Source organism: Calliphora vicina, chromosome 5 (assembly GCF_958450345.1).
Source record: "Calliphora vicina chromosome 5, idCalVici1.1, whole genome shotgun sequence".
In the NCBI taxonomy this organism is placed as follows: Eukaryota; Metazoa; Arthropoda; class Insecta; order Diptera; family Calliphoridae; genus Calliphora; species Calliphora vicina.
This window is the reverse complement of record NC_088784.1, coordinates 60802145-60825905: the sequence shown is the minus strand read 5'-3', so window position 1 is coordinate 60825905 and position 23761 is coordinate 60802145. Positions and strand designations below refer to the sequence as shown.

The 23761-nt window shown below is 31.5% G+C and overlaps 1 protein-coding gene across 1 annotated transcript in view; it reads right to left on the bottom strand.

The window, feature by feature from the left end:
* LOC135961292 (probable serine/threonine-protein kinase DDB_G0282963) overlaps positions 1-23761 on the bottom strand; it is a 197486-nt gene that overhangs the window by 162666 nt on the left and 11059 nt on the right. Inside the window, exon 2 of the mRNA XM_065512785.1 lies at positions 6058-8246. Within this exon, the coding sequence (XP_065368857.1) occupies positions 6058-8246 (2189 nt within the window). The remainder of the gene's footprint in view (positions 1-6057; positions 8247-23761) is intronic.

Below are 23761 nucleotides of genomic sequence, written 5' to 3'. Positions count from 1 at the left end.
ACAATAAATGTACAAAATAATTCATCACTTGGTTAGTATGTATTACAGATTTCAACTTTCTTTATGTTGCAACATCAAGACCCTTTTTCTTCTATTCCCATTTATTAAGTTCAGATAAGTGATCGGTACTCATAGCCAACAGGGGCAGAATATGATCGACGTAAAATTGAATAATATTGGGGTTCTTTGGAGAAACCAGTTTCACACAGAGACTCATAAAAAGATGTTGAATTGAAGAAATTTTTATTAAAAATTAGATTAGTCAATTGGACTAACTTCTTGGATATTGACTTACTTCTGGTTACGAGTATGATGTCACCATGATATCTACTCACAGTCTGTTAATAAATAATATTAATAAATAAGAACCCAAAAATGCAATTTGACAGTAAATTCCAGTATAGTACAAAATACCGTTGCAGAGCTAAGGAGGAGAGGACACGGAACGGCACGATAATGTCTCCAAACTCTGTTCATTGTAATAAAAAGACACCTTGTCAGGAAGCGAGATTCGAAAGAATTGATGGACCTGTCAGTGCTCTTCTTGGGACACCCTCTCCTTGGGAATAATTCAACAGACCAAGGGGTGGCGAACTCAGCTTTGACTTGTTTGCCAAAACGTTCAAGACTTCAGAGCGAACTGTGAAACTTAACGAATCACCACCTACGTCCTTAAAAGGTGTACAGAGTATTGTACACAAAGAAAAAGGGAGGAGAATCTCCAGCGAGGTCTCTGAAGAACCACATGAAAGAGGTCATTAAGGAAGCTTGATCTTCAGATGATCGTCGAAGAAAGTATAGCAATTGACTAGCCTGGATGGTTATCTTCAAGCGCCTGTCATAATTTGGATTGTTGCAAAAGGGAGGATCTATGGCAGTTCGTTAAGGCAAGGCTCGTCGACGAAATTGCCTTCTTCCAAAACAAATCCAAGAACTTGTCATTTTAGTGCATAGACTTGGCTAAGGGAGTTAGGAATGTTTTCGAGTATTTAAGGGCTGCATTAAGTTATGCGGTCACCTTAGCACAGAAGCGATGCTTGAGATGATATGTGACTCGGATAGAGTGGCGTGGTAACGATATATACAGTAGGAAAAATTAATCAGTACTTATAATGATGGGAAAACAAAATTGTTTTAAATCCGTAACAAACCTGCTTCAAATCGAGATCCACGATAAAAGATTTGAACAGGAAGTATTTAGGCGCAATTACAATTAGAGAAAAATAAACTTGATGTGTTACGTGTGGCTCGAAGCCGGGCAACACATACCACGAAAGTTGAGACTAAAGTCGAATATCAGATGCATGAAATTTACCCACGTAATTCCCCTGAAAGTCATCGATTTCATAAAGGGAATTCCCAATTTTCTTCCTAATTCTACATTTCAAAACTCTGGGGTTGACTTTCGCGTTAAGTCCCTTTTTAAAATCACTCTGTGAGTGGTTTTTCCTGAAAACTTCCTGTCCGACGGTGAAATTTTCCGGTTTGACTCTCAAGTTATATGTCCTACATGCTTTCTCATGGGCTTTATCAAGGTTCATGTTAATTTTGTCCCGGGTAAGCTGTAACTTGTCGTTCCTCTCGACCGGTGTGTCATCACGAAGCATGTTCAAATGATCCAGGATTGCATAGCTTGATCCATTTAGAATCATATTTTGGCCAAAGGCGAACTGCTAATAGTGATTGTGTGGATTTCATCATATGTATGGTGGAAACCATACTAACGGTATTGGCCAATTAAAATGTAGATATTTTTACAAAGCAATATAGGCTAGAAACATCAGTTGTTGCTGGGAGAAATCTGGAAGGGAGTTCAGACTCTCATTGAATCTGAAATCTCTCATTAATTAGCCCTTTGTAAAGGCATTTTCATTTTCATTTGAGACAGCACGATCTGTCTCAAATTTGCAGAATTTGGGCTATTATATCAGGATACTCCTCGAAATAGCAGGAGATATCTGATCGTCCACTTCGGAAGTTGTGATCATGTATTTCGGACACTCTTACAATCATTTAAAATGTACATTATTATTTATTTCTCTACAAATCTGTTTTGTTTATCTCATTTCCCGATTAAAATTGATTAAATAAATTTGTTATTTTTTCTTAAAAAGCTTGAAACAGATTTCTATTTAAAATTAACGAAAAAAAATTAAATAATATTTACCAAAGAAAAAACTAATTTCACTTTATTAACTGAAAATCTCAGCCAAATACTGTAACTACCCCTTTTTTACAATTTAGAAAGGAGGAGAAGATGACTACAATAATAACAAACTTATAAGACAATTCAGAAAAAAAACGCTAATACAGCACAGCAAAAAAATTAAAACCAAAAAAGTAACAAACAAACTTCATACAGTAAAAGAGTCAAAACCTATAAAAATTAATGTTAAAAGAAAGTTTTTGATTTTTGTTTGTTGTTGCTGTTGCTGATGTAGTTGTTACCACAACAACCTAACGACTTTTAAGATGAAATTAACAATAACAACAACAATGAGAAAAAAATTCAACAATTTAGCAAAAATATTAAAACGTTTTTATTATTACTTTGGCTTTGGCTGGCTCATCCCATTATCATCTCTAGAGGTTGTTTAGGTTGGTTTAGGTTTGTTCATATATAGAAATACATATATACGAGTACTTTTTGTTTTTATACACTTAATTAAGATTTTTCTTCAGCTATTGCTAGAGATTTTGTTGTTAGTTACACTTAGAGAAAACGTTAAAGAAAATCCACATCACACTTGGAAGCAATATCGAAAAAAAATATTTGTTAACTTTCAATAAGATATTATTAAATTTTGATAGCTTTTAGACAAATAACAAATTGGTACCTAATTGAAATTAGTAATTTTTGCAATTTCTTTCAGTGCATTTGTTTTGTTTAAATTTATTTTTAGCATTAATAAGCTTGAATTAAATGGTTTTACCAGCTGACATTTAGATACGGCTAAGCTGACATGCCAACAAAACTAAACAAAAAAATATTCTACCACCAAAACAACTTAAGATTAAGCACCGTTTTTGTTACTTTTCTGAAACATATTTTTTTGCTACATTTCAAATTGAAATGAAATCATTTTAAAATCGTTTAAAAAACCACACAAAAACTCATTAGTAACCAAACAACAATTGTATTTTAAAGTATTAATTATTTTATAATTACATATGAATTACTTAAGTTAAAATGAAAAAAAAAACATTTAAAATTCTCTAGCTGGTTTTCTGACTCACACAAAAAAAAATTGCAAAAGCGGGGAATATTGGAGAATATTTTAAGAAACCAGAGGGTTGAAATTTATAATGTGTAACCATACTGCTTAGGATTCCTTTACCAATTTAATTACAATAATATATGAATTCGATATTCTTCAAATTTCTTAAAGTTATCCAGCTAGAAATTGTAGCTTATTGACAATGGAACACGGGATTCTTGATATTTAATATAGGACACAAGAAAAACACTCCCCCATAAAAGTTTTTCAAAAGATGAAGTTGAGCAGATAATGATCATGAAGTAATGTTCCATTAGTAGACCGGTTTATACCACAATAATGTTCCGAATTCATTAAATGATCTATCTCAGTGTGTTAAATTTCAACATAAGGCAATGATACTCAAAGAAACTTTTAGTATAATAATAATGTTTTAAATTATTAGATGTTTATATAACATCATACAACAAAAAGAGAAAAACATCATTAGACACGAACAGGATGGTATACGTCTGAAACTATAAATGAAATGGAGAAAAACTGCGTTTTCAGTTTTTCATTTCGTGATCCTCTATCCTTTTTAAATGACTTCAAAATTAAAAATACTGATCAAACAATGTCAAATTTGATGTCAAAAGAACAAGAAGAGTTGTGAAATATTTTGTGTTATCTTTGTTTTATCCTGTCAGGATCAAAAGATGTCAAAAATGTCCTTTAAAATATTTATCCTTTTAAAAGGAAACAGGATCGATATAAAAACCTTTGAACGCAGTTTGGTTCCAATTAATCTCTAGTTTCAGACTTATATCATCTGGTTTGTGTATAATATTGAGTGTCGTACGGTGTAATAGATAGTAGGTCTTGTATTGTAGATCAAGATTGAAAATTTTATTGTTCAAAGCTTATAATGAAAATTTAAACTATTTGCTCTTATACTTCCCATTCGGCTTTCCATTGTGCAACATTTATTCTTCTCACTGAAGATACTTCTCAGTAAACATACTTTCGACAAGAGTTGTATTTCGAATTTTACGCAATTAGTGATACAATTATGATAAAATGAGCTCAAGGAATTACTTGTGTAAATGTTCCTAATTGCGCAATTAAGGTGCAAGTCTGAAGGTAGTATTAGGCCCTTTTTTAAAATTGGTTTCAAACCGTTTCTAAGCACGATTGCTTTATTGTTAGGCTTAACTTTGATTGGTCACTGATTAACAAGTGAGCTAAAGGCTATTGTTAAAATACCTAAGACATGCGACTTAAAAAATCCCAAGAACTGCCGGGGAATCACTTTACTAAGCATGCTGAATAAAGCCTTATCTCACGTTTTAACAAAAATATTATCTGACGTATTAATGCCAAATTTAAGGAAACAACAAGCTGGATTTTACCCTAACAAGCGTGGATTATATAAACTCATTAAGAGTTTTAAATGGAGGTCTCCTTTGTATATTATCTTTATTGATTTCGTGAAGGCATTTGACACCCTGGCCCATAACTTTATCTGAAATGCTCTCGTATGTAAAGGGGTACCACTTAAACTCATCCAATTAATAAAAAGTATGTACACCGGGGAAAGCTGCCGAATTCTACATGATGGCATGCTTAGTTATAACATTGAGGTTGGCACTGGCGTTCGTCAAGGGTGTGTGATGCCTCCTCTGCTGTTTAATATAGTACTGGATAGTGTGATATACCAGGCAATGATGGGAAACCGCGGTGTTGAGGACCTCTAATATGCAAACGATATATGCCTTCTTTTTCATAGCTATACTGACATGGCCGCATAACTAAGGCGTTTCACCTACATTTCAGAGAAAGTCGGGCTGAAAATCGTTGTAAAAAAGACCAAAGTTATGAGAATAAATTCTGAATACTTGAATCCCTTTCTAGCAAATAATGAAATATTAGAAGAAGTTGAAAAATTCTGTTACCTCGGAGATGTTACAAACCAAACGAGGGGATCTAGTGAAGACATTTAAGCTGAACAATATTTTGGCCATCTCAGCATTGGAAGGAAATCGTCTTCAGTAACATTTCGATGAACAGATCTGACTGGAAGAAGTTTGTTGAGGCTCTATGCTCCTTATAGGATCAAGAGGAATATATATATATAGAGGCTTTAAGCTTCATGTGAAATCTATTTACATTAATACCAAAGTATGTGACATCATCGGACAGAGGCTTGTTAACATTGTTATAAATGATAGATTTAAAAACTTGGAGAAACTTCCTAAATGTTCAATAATAACTAAAAACAAGTTTTCATTTTCGCTGGGTTTTTAAACTTAAATATATAATATCGGTTGAATAAGTTGCAAGTCGAAAATATACATTTGTTTTATACATACATTAAGCATTTGTCGAGGAATATATTAGCTTAACTCGAAGATGTGAAAATATTAATGAAAATTTCCTTGAAGAAACCTTTATTTACCTGTCACCGGAATTAAAGGAAACTAAACTTCAGAGACTTTTGTAAGTGTCGTCATTATTGCAGTTTTTGTGAGATCATGATCAGTTACAGTTGACAAAAACCCATTCTTATCGCATCCTTAGGATGATGTGAGTGGTTTCTTCCCATAACAATTTTAGGATTAGATGAACTACTAAATGCAAATGCTACGGATGAGAGTCTATGATTGGTTAAATGCAGAAAATTGATTTGAAAGACTTTACTCTAGGAAATTGATTACTACTACTACAATAGGCAGATAGAGTAAGATTTGAATCTACTACTCAGTTTGGAGAATCACTCGGAAGCACCATTTAAATTCAGTTAATCATAGGGAGTATAAAGATTCAATTGAAATAGATTTAAAGAAACACATCCACTTACCTTCTTATTATTGGTAACGGTAGCGTAAATCGTCCATCACTAACCATTGGCGTTGCACCGGGTATAGGAACCGTTGATATCACGGATGTCAGCAGAGTTGTGCCAGCCGGTGGCGGCGGAGGTGGTGGCCCCAATATAGTGGCCGTTGGTGTTTGTGGTAGCGGATGGTGTGGATGAGAATGCGGATGGCTAAAGGGTATAGGAGATCCATTATGATGTGGCATATTACCACTTCCCGTAGTCATCGACTGCGGTAATGCACTGTAGGGAGGTGGAAAATGATTATGTAATATATCGGGTAACATGGGCCTCAACATGGCAACATTATGACCATTATGTTGTAAATTTCCGGCTAAGCCGGGATGCATATGAGGTGGATGTAGGATGGGTGGTAGAGGAGGAGCCGGCATAGAATGACGATCTAAGTGGCCATGACGCAAGGGATGGTTATGAGGATGGGGATGGGAGTGAGTAGGAGCGACCAATAACGAAGCAGTATGTTGTAAATGACGACGTTCTCGTCTTTCGCGACGTCTTTGTTCGCGATTGTTGTTAGAGTTGGCCGAAGAAGTCGATGTTAAAGCTGGTCTTGTAGCCGATGGTGATCTTAGCTGCACCGCTGAGATATCATCCGTCTGACACTCCGTAGAGGTAAAAGTGCGCTGTGGCGATGATGTGGGTGTTGACGAGGAAGAGGATGACGATGTATTGTTTGCCTTAGGGGCCACTTCATTTACTTGTATTACTTTCACTTGGGTATTGGGGGCATTGTTTAAATGCTTTTGGTAATTTTTTGCAATTACATGATCTTTTACATTATTGACACTTAACACTTGAGGCACTGAACTATGTGGAGGATCAATATCACTATTGCCGCTACCACTACAATTATCATTGATATTTTTGGAAATATTATTGGAATTTGTATCATGATTAGGACTACAATGATTATTTTTAGGATTACGACCAACATTATTATTGGTTGCTGTTGTTATGTTATCAACACTATTATTTGTATTTGTTGCATTATCGCATAGATTTGTAATACTTTTGTTGTTGTTATTATTAACATTATTCACATAATTACAATTGATCACACTAACACCGTTTGTTGTTGTATTCACTATGGCCTGATTTAGAACAACTTGATGTTGTTGAGATTCATTATTTTCATGTTGGCCACCACCTCCGTTATTAACACTTGTATTATTATTATAATTATTATTATTGTTGTTGTTATTACTATTATTATTTGCATTACTGACATTAACATTCTGATTAACTTGTATGGTTAAACTTGGCGTACGCTGACAAGGATTCGTTATAGTGGTAACACTATTTGTGGTTGTTAGAAAAACACTACTTGTACTTGGATTTAATCTTGTTTCACTCACTGACTTTCCACTGACCTCCGTTGCCATTTTGCTAACGGAGTTCGTGGTGGAGGCGGGCACGTTTAAACGCATATTATCCGTTTCCGTCTTTTCTAGTTGATTTTGCGATTCGCGTAATTTTTGCTCACGTAAACTTTCACTGGCCCGAAATTCGGCATACAAACGTTCCAATTCCGCCAAACATTTATTGGGTGTTAGACTATACGTCGTTGTTTTACGTGTTTCGTCTTGTAAATCCGTGTTAAAACTATCATATACATCCGTCAAGCCAACCGTATACGATGTGTTTGCCTCAAATGAACGCGTCAAACTGATCGCTGACGATGAATCGTAAAATAAACTCCCCGTCATATTGCTGGTGGTGGTGCTGGCATTTGTTGTTGTCGCCATGAATAGTGGTGCATTCATTTTGTGCTCGCACTCTATGCGATCAATGGTGAGTTCATTCGTGTTCATTTCTGCTTCTCTTTTGCAGGTCTCTTTCTCTGGGTGCTCTTCGTATGTTGTTGTTGGATTTTGCAGCTGTTTTTGTATGTGTTGTTGTTGTTGGCAAATAATGAAATTATTGTTTTGTTTATTTTCGTTTTCTTGGTTTTGTTTTGATTTCGTATTCGCGTCAACTTGTATTTGTTCGTGAGTGTATTGTTGCTGCTGATGAATCAGTGCTTGTTGTTGTATTGGGGTTTCACCATTTATGTTTTCTGTTGTGGTGTTATTGTTATTATTGTTGTTAATATTAATGATATGCTCGTTGTCAACATTTGTTGCTGCAACATGTTGTGTAGTGGGACAGTGCTGGAAAAAAGTAATGTTATATTGAATTTATTTATTTATATAAATTTAAGCAATTTTTTTTGAGTGATTTTAATTTTAAAAAACATCTTGATTCCTAAAAAAGATTAAACTGCTTAAAAATAATTTGCGGAAGTGGTCTTTTCTACGTGTGGTCGTTCTTTACAAAATATGTTGATTTATATATTTTACTGAATTTCCCATGTGTACAAACTGGTTTCTCTGTGGTGGGTTTTATATGGGAGCTATGGTCTATTATGAGGTAAGGAAAGGTTTAAGATCTATGTATATAATGAACTATGTTGTTCCACGATCGATTATACATGATAAAATTCATAAACTGATTGTTGAAAGTCCTGGTAAAATGGGACCACGACCTGTCAGATGTAGATTTCGATTCAATATTGATGGTACTATTACAGTAATCATCAAAGCCTTCCTAATGGTTGGCCTGGAAGAAATTGGTACGTAGATGTTTTGCAACAATATCTCAACTTATCACTTAGAGAAGCAGAAAGAATCAGTAAAGGGCGAAGAGAGTATAAAACAATGGTTTTAAGGCTTAAAAAATTTGTTAGCGAAAAAATTACTACCGATATTTTGGATGATCCATCCCGAAAAAGTTCTCGCTCTAAAGGGATATCACAACGGTTTTGATTCAATGCGGTAATGAGAAATAAACCAGTCAGTTCGGGTGTCTACAATCAGTATACACAAGTATACCATAGAATATATTCTATTGTCTCATTTACTAGTTTTTTGTAACCTTAGATTGTGCCCCCTGTCTGAGATCTATACTGGTATTGCTTGCTGTTCCCTATAATTGGATTCCATATGTCTAAATTGGTTTTGCAATTACATGATTGTGGATCAGCCACCCATATATATGATTGCTACAATAATGTAAATGGTAACTTAAACATATTTAAGTTATCATTCAGGCCCTTTTTCTGGATGAATAGGAACGTCAACAAACATAATTTTCGAATTTGGGACGATACAAATCCTGTTTTTCAAAAGTGTTTGGTGTAGATTTCATACTGGCGGCGTCGTCGTATCACATTTCTTTGAGAAAAACTTTGGCCATGCCATCACCGTCAGTCAACTGCGAGTGCTAAAGGAATATGATTATCAACTTCTCTTGGCATGAATTGGTTGATGTGGACACCTATGGCATGTAGTTTCAGTAGGAAAGCGCTACGTCACACAGAGGGATGTCTTCATACATTTTTTTTTGCCAAAGTTATAAGGAGTGGTCGTAGAGCGCTGAAATTTGGCACCAAGAATTATATGGACCAAACTAAGAAAAAAGTAAAATTTTATCAAAATCGACCACGCCCAACGCCCACGCCCATACAATCTAAATAGATTTTTTCGCATAAAATTTTTCCTATCCAAGTAAACGTCTAGAAATTTGGTACATATATTTTCTGAAACAAAAGAAGAACGTATGCTAAGTCTTATTAAAATCGGCCATGCCCACCGCATACCGCCCATGCAATCCAATACATTTTTGTGCAAAAATTATAAGGAGTGGTCGTAGAGCATTGAAATTTGGCACCGAGAATTATATTGACTAAGTTAAGAAAAAAGTTAAATTTTATCAAAATCGACCATGCCCAACGCCCACTGCCAATACAATCCAAATTGATTTTTTCGCATAAAATTGTTTATATCCAAGCAAAAGTCCAGAAATTTGCTACATACATTTATTAAAACAAAAAAGGAACTCATGCCGAGTTTCAATAAAATCGGTCACGCCCACCGCCCACGAAACCCATTCATATATAAGAATTTTTAAGATATTTCGATTATTATTCGAAAAAAATGTTAAGTTTTCATCATGTTCCGAAAACTTCCGAAAACTATATTTTTTTTTAATCGAAACAAGACACTCCCACCTTTTATTTTATTAAAAAAACAGCTTGAGGGAAAGTGGGGCTACATTTTTTTTCCATGGAAAATCAAAAATAAAATAATTTTTAGAGACTTACAGATTTGGGCATATCTTCTTAACGGTTTATGATATCCCCATATTTTTTTTTTTATTTATGGAGAAATGTTATACTTTTCAAATATGTTAAAGGTAATGGTATTATTAGGAAAATTTTACATATATAAAGCACTGAATTGCGTGAAAATATAAGTAAATTTTTGCTTAACACCCTTGCATGGACTTTACTTAAATTTTTTAAAAATAAAATAAAATTTTTCTTAAAACTACAAATGCACATTTCATCTTTAAACATTTCTCTACAAAACTGCATCATTTGATTTTTGAAATTGAGTGTTTAAAAATTGACTTTTTGACACCAAAATCCCTCTGTGCGTCATACTGGATATTCGGCGCAATCGATTTGAGGGCATGGTCATCTTACGTGGAGGTGATATCAACTGGCCACCGAATCTAAATCGGGACCCGCTAGACTTTTTCTTGTGGGGTTTTCTTAAGTCGCAGAACTATGATTTATACGCCAAAGTCATGCAAATTTTAAAATTTTGGATGGCGCCTCCCATACATAATGGCGTTGATAGGCCTTTCAAATGAATAAAAAATTCAAAGATATCTTATTTTAATTTAAAGATATGAAGCACTTAATGACCCTATAAATTTAAATTACAATAAAAACAAAACACGAATGTTTCTGATAAAATTAATTTTAAAAACTCTATAAACATTTTTGAAGCTATTGAAATGATAACATTTTATTGCTTCTTAATAAATGCGAAATTAACCATAAGCTCTCTTTTGTTGTGTCTTATTTCTGACTTTCTTGTTGAATTTTCCGTTTTGGTGTATTCAGGCACTTAAAGTAAAATTTCACGCATAATATTTTTGCGGAACATTTTAATCCCTTAAATTCCTATTTTAATGGTGTTATTTGTTCTTATTTTAAAAAAGGACAAAAACTACAAAAATGTTCTCCGTAACATTTTACATAAATTTGCTGAACACATTTTATACCTAAAATATAAGGATCACATGGTTTCTTATGCCGATTAACAATAAGAATGTGCCAGAGTTGGGAAACTTTAACCCCCCCCCCCCCTTAAAAGAAATTCAGATGTAAACTTTCAAAACGCCAATACACGTGTTTTTTTGTTGTCTCCTCTATCAAAATTTATTGGTCGGACCTTGTAATTTTTTTTGTGTTGTACAGTGTAATTAGTCTACATGGTATATGGATGTTCGTTAAATATTAATCCGCCACCTTGCGATAACAAACGCAAAGCTACTTGGTATGCAATGGAAATTTTACATCCTAATTTTGTTACATTTTGAGATTTTTAGGTTTACAAAACCTTGCGTTTTCATCGCTGCTCATGATATTAAAAAAATGTTAGACCAATTTATTTAAATTAAACAAAAGTGAATATAAAAGGACGAATTTTGCCTACAAAACTCATGAAGTAGACAACTTTATCTATTAATGTCATTTGCCAATGAAATTTGTTTACATTAAACAAAACAAAAATCTCTATAATATGTATTACAAATTACTTTCCTTCCTGTCTTATGTCCTGACTTGCATCACATTACAAATGTGTAGCTTAATCCAATAAATTTCCATTAATTGAAATATGAGGAAAACATACAAACTGTTTTAATCCATTAAGATAAACTAAATTAATTAATTAAATAATATTTTTACTACCAAACACAACATTACTGTGGCAGACAGCACACCAGACAGTCTATTTTTATGGCAACAAAAGGAAAAAACAACAAACAACATAAAAAGGAAATAGACATTTATTTCTGTTGACCACCACCACGAAAAAAACTACAATAAAAACAAAAAATAAAACGTAAAAGGAAAAACGATGTCCATGTCAATTTATGTTAAGCTTAGTTAACCAACATAATTACATTAATAACTCCATAAAGACACGTATAGTGAAAGACTTTCCAAAAAAAAAAATTGAATCCACACTCACTCCTTCAACTGCCACTATTTATTAAAGGTAGACAAATGTCTGGGCAGCAGGATATAAAACACACACACAAGCCGAAAAGTTAGTGAGTGGCCTCAGCATATGTAATGCATAAATACCAGAAAATTAGGAGTTATTATGGATAATAGACCTGCACATTAGAAAAGGACATGAAGAGAAATAAAATAAATGAACAACATAAGGTTGGAATTTTCTTGATAAATATTTAAAGTTATCGCAGAAAATTTGTCAGCGGTTAAAGACTAACAACCACCCCTTATACTTATTTTGTAAAATGTGAGGGCATGTTTTTATTTTGAAAATAATATTTGTCGTTGGCATATTGAAAATATTAAGTAGTAGCTCGTAAATAAATTTGTTATCTAGAATACTTAATTGGGCTTAATATGAGTAATGAGAAGGGAACACTAAAACTGGTAAAAATAGCAGTATTATATGAAATTTTTAAAATAAGAAGACTGAATCTTATTATAAATGTTTACAGAGAATTTTTTTAAATTGTTGCTGCATTGAATTGGAAAGGCCTTCTAAAGAGATATTTCTAATTTCTGTTGAAACTGGAGTATAATTAACCCATGGTCCCATAAACGACAACCTTATTTAGTTTTTTTTTCCTAAGTTCTCCATTCTCGAAGCTTAAATGTGAGCTGGAAATAGATTAATCAAAATTTAAAACAACAACCTGTTTCATATATTTTACACACAGAAAACAGATTGGTTGGAAATCGGTTGTCATTGTTAAAATTTGACTATTTAAATGGAATTTTTATTACAATTATAAAATATTATCAAATAGAACAGAATTTAAGTTGTTATACCTGTAAATAGGTTATTGTCATGGAATCTAGGTATCCCCAATAGCAAAGTTAGTTACATCAACCAATTCGATTTTTATTAAAATTATTCTGACTAAATCGAATATGACGACTGAATTAAATTTACCATTATAGTTTTCAATACCAACAATATGATGTTTAGAATAAATATACTAGGTACAGCAATAGTTGTTTAAATATAATTCATTTGTAAACAACAACAAATATTTAAAAATAATTCGGTGCTCCCAACTTCCAATAGGAAATTGTGGCAATCATTAGGTGGTTGATAATAGTATGACATATAAAATTAAATAAATAAATAAATTTAGTTAAAATATTTATTCAACAAATATGTGCGAATATTTTGGAAACAATATAATTACAGTAAATTAAATTATTATATTGGAGAACGTTTATTAAGATCGGACATCCCCATAAAAGTGTAAGTTCAGTACATATTATTTATACTATATTCTAAGTTGACTCGTTAAAAAATTGTGTGTATTATTTTCAGGACGGTAAACTAATGGAATCGCATCTTTGCCAAAAATTTGTAGACGATAATTCTTAGTGCAATAACTAAATTGTACATTGAAGTTTCATTCCAAAATATATACATTTTGGGTTATGTGTTAAGAGGTTCGTGGAAAATTCGTCACCGTTCCAAATATTCTTTCAAATCCAAATATTTAATGGACAGCATTGAAACATATTAGCAAGATTTGGACATCAAAAAAGAATTATTTTCAAAATAAAGTGTAAAATGTAATATATTTCTTATTGTACTAATAATAACAAATACAAAAAGTGTGTGTGAAAGGAAAAGTCAAAAATATTTACATTGATTGTTTCTACTGCTACATTCAGTTATTATAGCCGAATTATTTTTCATTCAAAGCAGTTGTGTCTACCGAAAATATTCAGTAGTTCCAACTGATTTATATGAATAGTACATACAACCGACATAATTCGATTGGCGACAAATTCGGTTGCAACGACGAATCTGTTTTCTCTGTGTATATACCGATCATGCTTGAGAAGAAAAATAAAATGTTTTCGGTTCAAAGACCAATATAGGAAGTATTTACTGTAATCGAAATATTTTATATTTGGATTTCCTGCGTTTTCTTCTGCGAATATTTCTATAATACTTAAACACATTTTTCTGATCTGGAGTAGAATAACTCTAGTTGACGAACTAATAGTTAATTATAAAATAATATGATTTTTATACCCACCGACATTAATATATATTTTGTGGGTCCTCATAAGATTCTAAGACGATCTAGCTACGTACGTCCGTCTGTCTGTTGATAACTCGATGGGGCTCAAAATTTTACACAAATACTCTTTGTTGGTAAGGTGTACTTGTCAGGGACCGTAAATAACTGTTATCCAGAAAATTTGAAATCAATAATCTATATGTTAGAGTCAACGGAGCCCTATACTGATTCGTATTGACATGCTCTATGGCGGGAAAAATAAAACTCAAATGATTTTTTTATTACGGATATTTAAAACTCTTTTTTTAAGAGTTGAACTGTTAAAAATAAAATAATTAGATGGATTTTTATTTTCAAAGTCTCAAAATAACCGTTATAAAATAACTTTTTGGATATCACTTATAACCGTTACGGTCCCTGGTACTTGGTATTGAAGTTGGGCAATAGCGGTCCATGAATTCAACTAGCTCACAATACAAATTTCCCCCCAGAATACTGTTTGAGCAGTCATAAATAAATATGTTGATTATGCGACAATCCTCATAAAATTTTGCACAAATTAGTTCTACGTACTCTGAAATTATACTGTAAAGTATCGTGCAACATGTGTCCCTAGTCTCTATACAAGGTCCTCTTCAGAAAATTAATTCAACATTCATAATTGTCTTATAATAACACTTTCGATCTGCATTTTTGGAACAGAACAGATTGAAAGGGCATGTTGAGTAGAGTAGATCATAGAATATACTTAGAATTAAAAATACTCATACCAGTTTTTTTTACAGTGGGTCAAAGTTTTAATTTTTTGGTTGAAGCGAGCATTACACTAACTAAAAAGAGTTGTGAATTAATGTGTGAGAAAATTCTTATTGTCAGAGTCACATTGTGGAATTTTGGGGATAATTTTTGTGGAAGATCTTAACTCTCTAGCTCCTCTAGGTCGAAAAATGCTTATTCGTTGACATAATAATAATTTGAATTAGTACAAAAAATTTTTTTACTGAGAATTTTTGAGATAAAAAATATTTTGTTTCCATATAGTATATTTTAAACAATTTTAAAGCTAAATTCAAGAAATAATATCGCAATTGCGATATCGATTTTTTTGAAGACTTAAATTTATTGATTTTTAATCCATTTTAAAACATTTGGTTTAAAAATTGTCTATCACAAAATTATGTTGAAATTTTTTCGGGGAACGAAATACTTTTGTTATTTGTATATGGGCAATTCCACGAGAATGACAACCACGACTGAAAAAACCAAACACCATGAAACTTTTTTCAAGATGATTTGAATACGAGAAAACACAAAAATTTAAGGGCAAAAACAATAGTTTAAACTAACTATACTTAATTTTATAATTTAATTTTAGGCTAAGATAGCGGCGAAAACTAAGCTCCCAATAAGCATGTAGTATGTACTGACTCTGATTGGTTTTTGCTATTACACTAATACCCCGGTTTGCGTCGCTTCGTTCTGCGTCAGTTTCGAAGTTGCGGCTTTTTTTTCCACTTTGCTTTCCATGACTTCGAAGTTGAGTCGTTAGTGCTTCGATTTGCATCGTTTTTGTTTCAGTTTGCGTCGCATGGCTTCGAAGTTGCGTACCTCGATTTGAGTCGTTAATATGAAAATGTTTGTATTGAAAAATCTATGAATCTAGGAACCAAATAAATGAAAATCAATACAAATGTATGGAAAATCGTGCTTCGTGCTCCAATTATCGACGCAAACCGGGATATTAGTGTATAAACTAGGGTATTGAAACCGAATATATATTTTATTTTTTTCAGTTTTTGTATACTTATGTTTACAGAAAATATATTGTTTTACTGTAAGAGAAAAATCTGTCACGTACGATATTATATTTTATTTATTATAAAATCATCCAAAGATTGTTTTTATTTAAATATGATGGATTGTAAAGGACAAATATTTGGTTTAGTGTAAGAAATTCGAGTGTGCCGAATTTTATATACCCTTCACCAAAATATACTTTAAAATAAAAATTTTAAATATCTTTAGGTAAACAAAATTTAATTTTTTTCCAGTTGTTTTTTAAATTTTTTTTTAAATTTAATAATTTTTTTTTTAATTTTAAAATTTTTTTTTTTAGTTTTTAATTTTTTTTTTTAATATTTAGTGAAAAAAATAAAAATTGGTTTTTAATTTTTTTTTTAAATTTTTTTAAAAATATTTTTGATATTAAACAAAAAAAAATTTTAAAAAAGAATTTATGACAAAAAAAAAATTTTTAATGAAAACAAATTCGGGTTAAAAAATATTTTTACCGATTTTGACCCATTGTAGGTCCAACTTACTATGGTCTTATATACGTCGTTGCCATATCCATATTGTCTATATTAATGATTTAGTAATCCAGATATGGGTAAAAAATAGGTCAAAATTCTAGGTTGTCCTGGTTTTTTCCTTATATCTCAGCCATTTGTGGACCGATTTTCGGAGATATTGATGTATCATTCGTGTATGTAAGTTATTTGGGGGCTTCAGAAAGTTGATTTCAACACACAGACTGACAGACGGACATGGCTATATCGACTCCGCTATCTATAACGATTCAGAATATATATACTTTGTGGTGTCGCAAATGAAAAATGTAGAAATTACAAACGGAATGACAAACTTATATATACCCTTGCCAATTATGGTGAAGGGTATATATATATTTCTACATGTACCACAAAATTACTTCCGTTTTATGTCACCCTTATTTCACTCGATATTTTGGACAACAATGTTTCGAAATAAGTTATTTTTTTAATATATAGTACCCCGTGAATGGAATATAAAGACCAAATTATTTTTCAGGTACTCTAATTTTTGCAAAATCTATTCCACACTATAGGCGTAGAAAAGTCATGTACGATGACATGGAATTACCTATGTGTACCCCATATATTCCAGGAAAGATTAATAAAAAAAGTTCTTACCATAGGTCTTTAGACTTTGTTCAAGTTTGCCACACATATAACCTATGGAGCCGTTTTGGCATTTCCATTTTCTCTTGGATGAATTCACCATTTTTGAAAAGTGAAAAAAATTGACAAAGTTTTCAAGTTTATGTATTTATATCTTGTAAAGCTGTGCACCATTCCGGCCAAAAATACATAACTTCTATATTTCTTCATAAAAATGTTTGAAATTTTGTATTTGAATTAAGATTAACATAACCGATCGATCGATAAACATTTCAATGTTCAAATACAGGGTTTGGCCAAAAAAGCATGGACGTTCTAAAAGTACCAAAAAAATAGCATGTAAGTGGCTGAAATTTAGTCCAAAAATAAAGAAAAAAATATGTAATCAAAAAAAAATTGGTCATTCAAATTTCGGATTACATATACAGGGTTTGGCCAAACAATCATGGACGTTTTAAAAGCATCGAAAAAATTAGGTTATTCATGTAAATGCCTGAAATTTTGTCCAAAAATGAAGAATAGCATAAGTGATTGAAAAAATGGTCGTACAAATTTCGGAATACATATACAGGATTTGGCCAAACAATCATGGACGTTTTGAAATTATCGGAAAATTTAGATTATTCATGTAAAATTTTAAATTTGGTATACATTTAAGAAAAATACACTAGATAGATCCATCACAAAAAATATTAGAATTTGAATACTAGTTGCTAATCTTCACTTTTATGTAAAAAGAACACGCAAAAACTCCTTATTAACTACATGGAATGGTTAACTGCTAACTATTTTATAAAAACATTTGCTAATTTGCAAAAAAAAACTTTAAAAAAAAGCACAGGATACTTCGATTCAAAAGTAAAAAAATCACATTTTTATAATATTAAAATGACAAGAACAAACCTTTGGCCACATAGTTACTTTATAGCCAAAATAATAATGATACTTTATATTCAGAAGTGTTAATTCAAAAAATTAAAAAACAAAAAAAATCATTTTTGGCCGGAATTTACTGGCTGTGGTCCGATTCATTTGATTGTAGACGTTAAGGTCCCAGAATAATTTTTAATGCACTGTTTACCAATCATTTCACATTTTATTTTGGTTAAAAAAGTAAAAATCAAAAGCGTAGAAAATGGGTAAAAAATTCATCAGAAAAATGCATTTGCCATAGGTATTCACTTTAATATTAAAATATTTCATTTAAGGAAAACATATAAGCCTTAAAAATTTTAAAATTCCACTTATGTTGTTTTGTCAAAAGTCCACAGATATGTAACTTATAATGAAATTTCAAAATTTATACTTCACACACAAATATGAACACATAATGTGAACCGATATCTAAATAAATATGCACACCGCTACTTTTACAACCCTAACTGTCAGACTATATGTAATAAATATGCACTCATGCTTACTTTTTTAGAAAACAAAAAAAAAAACAACGAAAAAAAAAATTACAAATAAATATACCGCTATTAATGGCACCAATAGAATGACATTTTGACCGTTATGCTTAAATTATACCCGACAACTAACTCCCTCTCCATCACTATCCGAATGTATGTTCTATAAGTAACAACGAAAAACAAAACTACAAAAGCAATAAACATCAAAACAAAAACTACTGATAGCGATATAAACACAAATTTAAATTGTTTTTACAGAGTTGGAAGTAATGAAAAAACAGCACTATCAAACAATAATTATCTTTAAACAATGCATTAGTTATAACGGTCCACAGATGTACTGCAAACGTACACACATTCACTACACATATGTATATTAGGGTGGCCCTTATAGTGGACTTAAATTTTCATTGCTTGCAAGGTTTAAAATTGCTCTCTGTCATATAAAAAGCAAATGTAGAAAATTTTAGTTAAATCAAAAAACGTGAGGTTCTAGTTTTGGATCAAAGTAATTTGTATCAGAAATATGAATTCTAGAACCTTTCTGAAGTTTTTCACTCTTTTGAATTCGATAATATTTGGTATACATATTTTGCATGACCACATATTTTTTATTTAACGATTTATGTAGTTATTTATTGAATATGCCTTATTATCTTTGGATTAACAATAAGTATATAAATCTTATATCGAAAACTAAAACTAATCGATGGACAAATGGGCCTCATCATAGAGAGATGGTAGATCGGCTTACGAAGCCTTGATCACGTGTATTAAAACACTGATTGACTATTTATTCAGTTGTTTTACAAATTTAAATAAAAAGTGTCAATTTTAAACTATTAAACTGCTTTTATTTGCAATAAAAAATATGCGGTTTATTTAATGGAAATAAACCACCTCTTTTAAAAGGTAAAAACGTAACAATACGATAAAAAATACTTTTGCAGACAAATAAGAATGATATTCTTATTCAGTATATAAAATATATTGCAATATTTTAGTCTATAATTAAAATAATAATGTACAAAATTTAAGAATATCTATTTTTAAAATATCCTTACTTAAAGAAGTGTTTTAGTTACATACTCAGAAAATTTAAATCCATACGATTTATATAAGACTAAGTTTATAAAAATCAGACAACAAATTACCAAGATATGCCAATATATTTTTTTTTAGATATCATTTGTTCAAGGATTTTTTTTGTTTCCTGTGTTTAAATGAAAAATATTACTATTATGCCAATATTGTAAAAAATGGATAAGCGGCTTAAAAGATATGTAAAATTAAAGCTGGGGGATTATAAAAGACCAACCAATGCGAGTTCAAAACGTTCAATAAAATTTTGAGAAAGTAAAATTTGGGATTTGAGATTTTATATTTTTGGTATCAAATTATAATGGGTTTTTATATTTTATACTAGTTGATCGCCCCGGCTTCGCCCGGTAGAATTTACTAATGTTAATTCTTCAAGTTTCTCCAACCCACTCACACCAGCATGTTCTTATTTATTTGCAAATAAAATATCTAAATTTGTACTGCATACTTTAGGGAGCCTTTTTTATTATAGTTGACTGTACTCACAAAAAAAGAATTTCCGAGTTTTACCCGGAATTTTTTCTTTACAAACCATCTCCTGAAAATTTCGAATCGAATAAAAAAAAATCAGCCAAATCGCTCCAGCCCTTCTCACGTGATGACATTACATACATGGACCATTTCATTTTTATATATATAGATTTAAACATTCATGAGGAAATGAAATATAAAAACTATTTTTATTTGGACTTTATTTCAAAGACTTGACGGTATCATCCTCCTATAGACCAATAAGCTTACTTCCTTGCTTATCGAAGCTATTTGAAAAAGTGTTCTAAAAGAAAATCGTACCATTTTTAAATGAGAAAAACGGAACAATCGAACAAGTTAATCGTATAACCGGAGAGATAAGAAAATCCTTTGAATTAAAGAAATATTGTTCAGCAATATTTTTGGATGTCGGTCAAGCCTTCGATAAAGTATGGCACAAAAGCCTGGTATATAAAATAAAATGTTTGCTGCCACCATCTACTCATAAACTATTGGAATCTTATCTATCGGATCGTATATTTACAGTTAAGTACAACAATTACGTGACAAGAGAATATAGGATTGGAGTAGGAGTACCACAAGGAAGTGTTCTTGGACCTACCCTCTATTTGGTTTACACCTCGGATTTGCCTATTCACTTTGATAGAAGACTTACTTGGCGCCGTCATATAGAAACCAAGAGACTTCACATGAAGTTAAAAGCATCTAGCCTTCACTGGTTAATAAGTGACCAATCAAAGCTAAGCCTGCACTATAAAATCACCCTGTATAAAATCATTTCAAAACCAATTTGGACATATGGAATCCAATTGTGGGGAACGGCCAGTAATTCCAGTATTGAGCTTATACAGAGGGCCCCGTCGAAAATTCTTAGGACCATGACGGGTGCACCATGGTACATAAGAAATGAAAACATCCACAGGGACTTGGAAGTGCCACTAGTAAAGGATGAGTTTAAGAAAGTCCGCGATAAATATATACTGAAACTGCAATCCCACCCAAATCCGCTTGCTCGGCTTCTCGCACAGAGCTCAATTAGTTTTAATTTAAGTTATAAGATTTAAACCAGTCATGGCCAAGCCCTATACTCTTGGTACTCTTTTGTTTTTGTAATTGCTCTTAGCTATAGGCTGTGTGTTTTGTATACTCACTAGAGCACTCAGCACTAGCAATACAAAATACACAAACAACTTTGTCTTATTATTTTTGTGTCGTTCTTCACTGAATACACGCATGTTGAAAGTAACAACACTTTCGTATGCTTTGCTGGTAAACATTGACGACTGCGATCATCCATGTAGATTTTGTTTTTGTTTATCGTATGATATTTTAAAAATGTGTGTGTTGAAAGTAAGTTTTTTTTTCTTTTTTTTTAGCTTTTCTTTAAATGTATTGGTGTTTACTCTTCCATAAGGAACTTGTGGGCACCCCTGATTTAAACACTTATTGTTAGGCCTAATGATATAAGCAGATTCAATAAATAAAAAGTTAAAAAAAAAAATTGCAACATTTAATTTTATGGAAGAAATTGTTTTCGACCCTAAACTGGAAATTCAGAAAAAAAAATTTGAACCCGTTTAACTTTATCCATTTTTGCTCATATTTTGATACATAGGTAGCTTCAAAAATCTAACAATTTCAATATATGGGCCATCCTAATGTACATTCATACGTAGATGCATTAAATTGCGGGTACGAAAAGCCAGGGGGAAAATTCAAGGCGTCACTGTATAGCACCCTTTTTCTATGATGTTTTCTAATCGAAATAAAATTTAAAATGCTAGCATTATTTTGAAGTTTTTAATACGATGATAAAAATTAGATACATATAATCAAACTCAAAGTATTTAAATTTTGTAAGTTTTAAATAGCGATATTAAAACTTGTGCATGGAGAGAATTTCTCACATTGTTAGTGTTATTTAGTTATTTTCAAAGTCCTTCATTTTCCTTTCTAGTAGATTCAATTCTTATAACATGCCTTCGGCTTTGAGGATTCCATAAAAAAAATACCAAGTTTTTTGATCCAGTACACATTCTTAATACCCTAATTTTGGAATACCTTCTTAGCTAAAATACCTCAATCAAATAGTTAATAAAAAAGACTACTTCTACCTTGCCATGAAAAAGATCAAATGGTTTAATCGTATAAGGCTCGAAGCCTTCTTTTCAGTGAGATAAGGCCTTCTATAAGGCCTTTATATAATTCAATTGTACATGTTTTAGTTTTCATGTAGTTGTGATAGTTTTAAATTTAAACTAGAATCATTGTTTATTTTTATCAGTAGCGCCAGTGTATGTAAATCATCCAGTATCTATGTTTTGTAAAATATGTTTGTTTGTACTTATGAACATGAGTATAGAGAGATTATTAATTATTTTATAACACTATATATGATCATTCTATACCACAATGTATGGTTATATGAATATACAAAAACATTCATACAAGTACTTGTTCGGATATACACAAAACCGACTCATTGTTTGTCGAAAATTATCAAACATTGTAACTGATTTGACAGCAAATGTCAAGTGCAATCATGGTGATGACCCCAATCCACTAAGGGTGATTTAAGTATTTTTTTTTTGGTTTTGTTGGTATGACATACACTGGCACTTGGAGAGAGAGGGAAGAATAATGTCATGAGTGTGTTAACAAATGGACAATTGATGTGTACTATTTATAAGTAGAGGTACTTTTCGCTTCATTTTGGATTAACAAAATGTTTAAGAACCAAATATACTTATTTAAGATACTAATGCGTTGGGCATACAAATTAACAATGTGCGGCTGTCCGCACTGTTGGTTGAAATAGGTTTTCTGAAGTCCCAGTCCTTTACATATGGTAGCATTATATAATATATTGGAATGTGCCAAATTTTTTTGGAATTGAAAACCAACAAAATCGATTCAAAAAGACACATTGAAATATTGGTCGCAGATCGACAAAAGTATATATCGATGGCTTAATATAAAGAAGGCGTAACTCGATTTTTTGTTACTTTACAGGAGAAGGAAAAAACTTAATAAAATCCATAAAATTTTAGATTCAAAAAAAGTTTAATAATAAGAAGGACATTGAATTTTATTTCTCATTTAAATTTTTTTTTTTTATTTTAATGAATTTATTTAATATAACTTTTTATTCATTGATATTTTTGAAAAAAAAAATTAGTTACGCCTTTTTTATATTAAGCCATCCTTATATAAATCAAAAACAATTATCTATAGCCGTCTGTTTGTCTGTTGAAGGAACCTCAGTTCCAGAAGGGGAGGACGAGGATAATTTCCCAAAATATTCTCTATTGATCAGAAATATTTGATGTTGCAAATTGGCAATATTTCATAATTTCACACAAATGTTATTGATAATTGCTAAATTATATATATGTCCTAAAATTATTAAATATTCAGACTTATCACCATGTATTGTTTGTTCCCAATAATATTCATATAAGACGAACTTTAGGACTAATATTTTCTGGTAATAGAAAATATAAAGTTAACCAAATAAGTTAAATCAGTTGAATGTTTTTATACAAAATGATTGGTGGAGGTATAATATTCGGCACG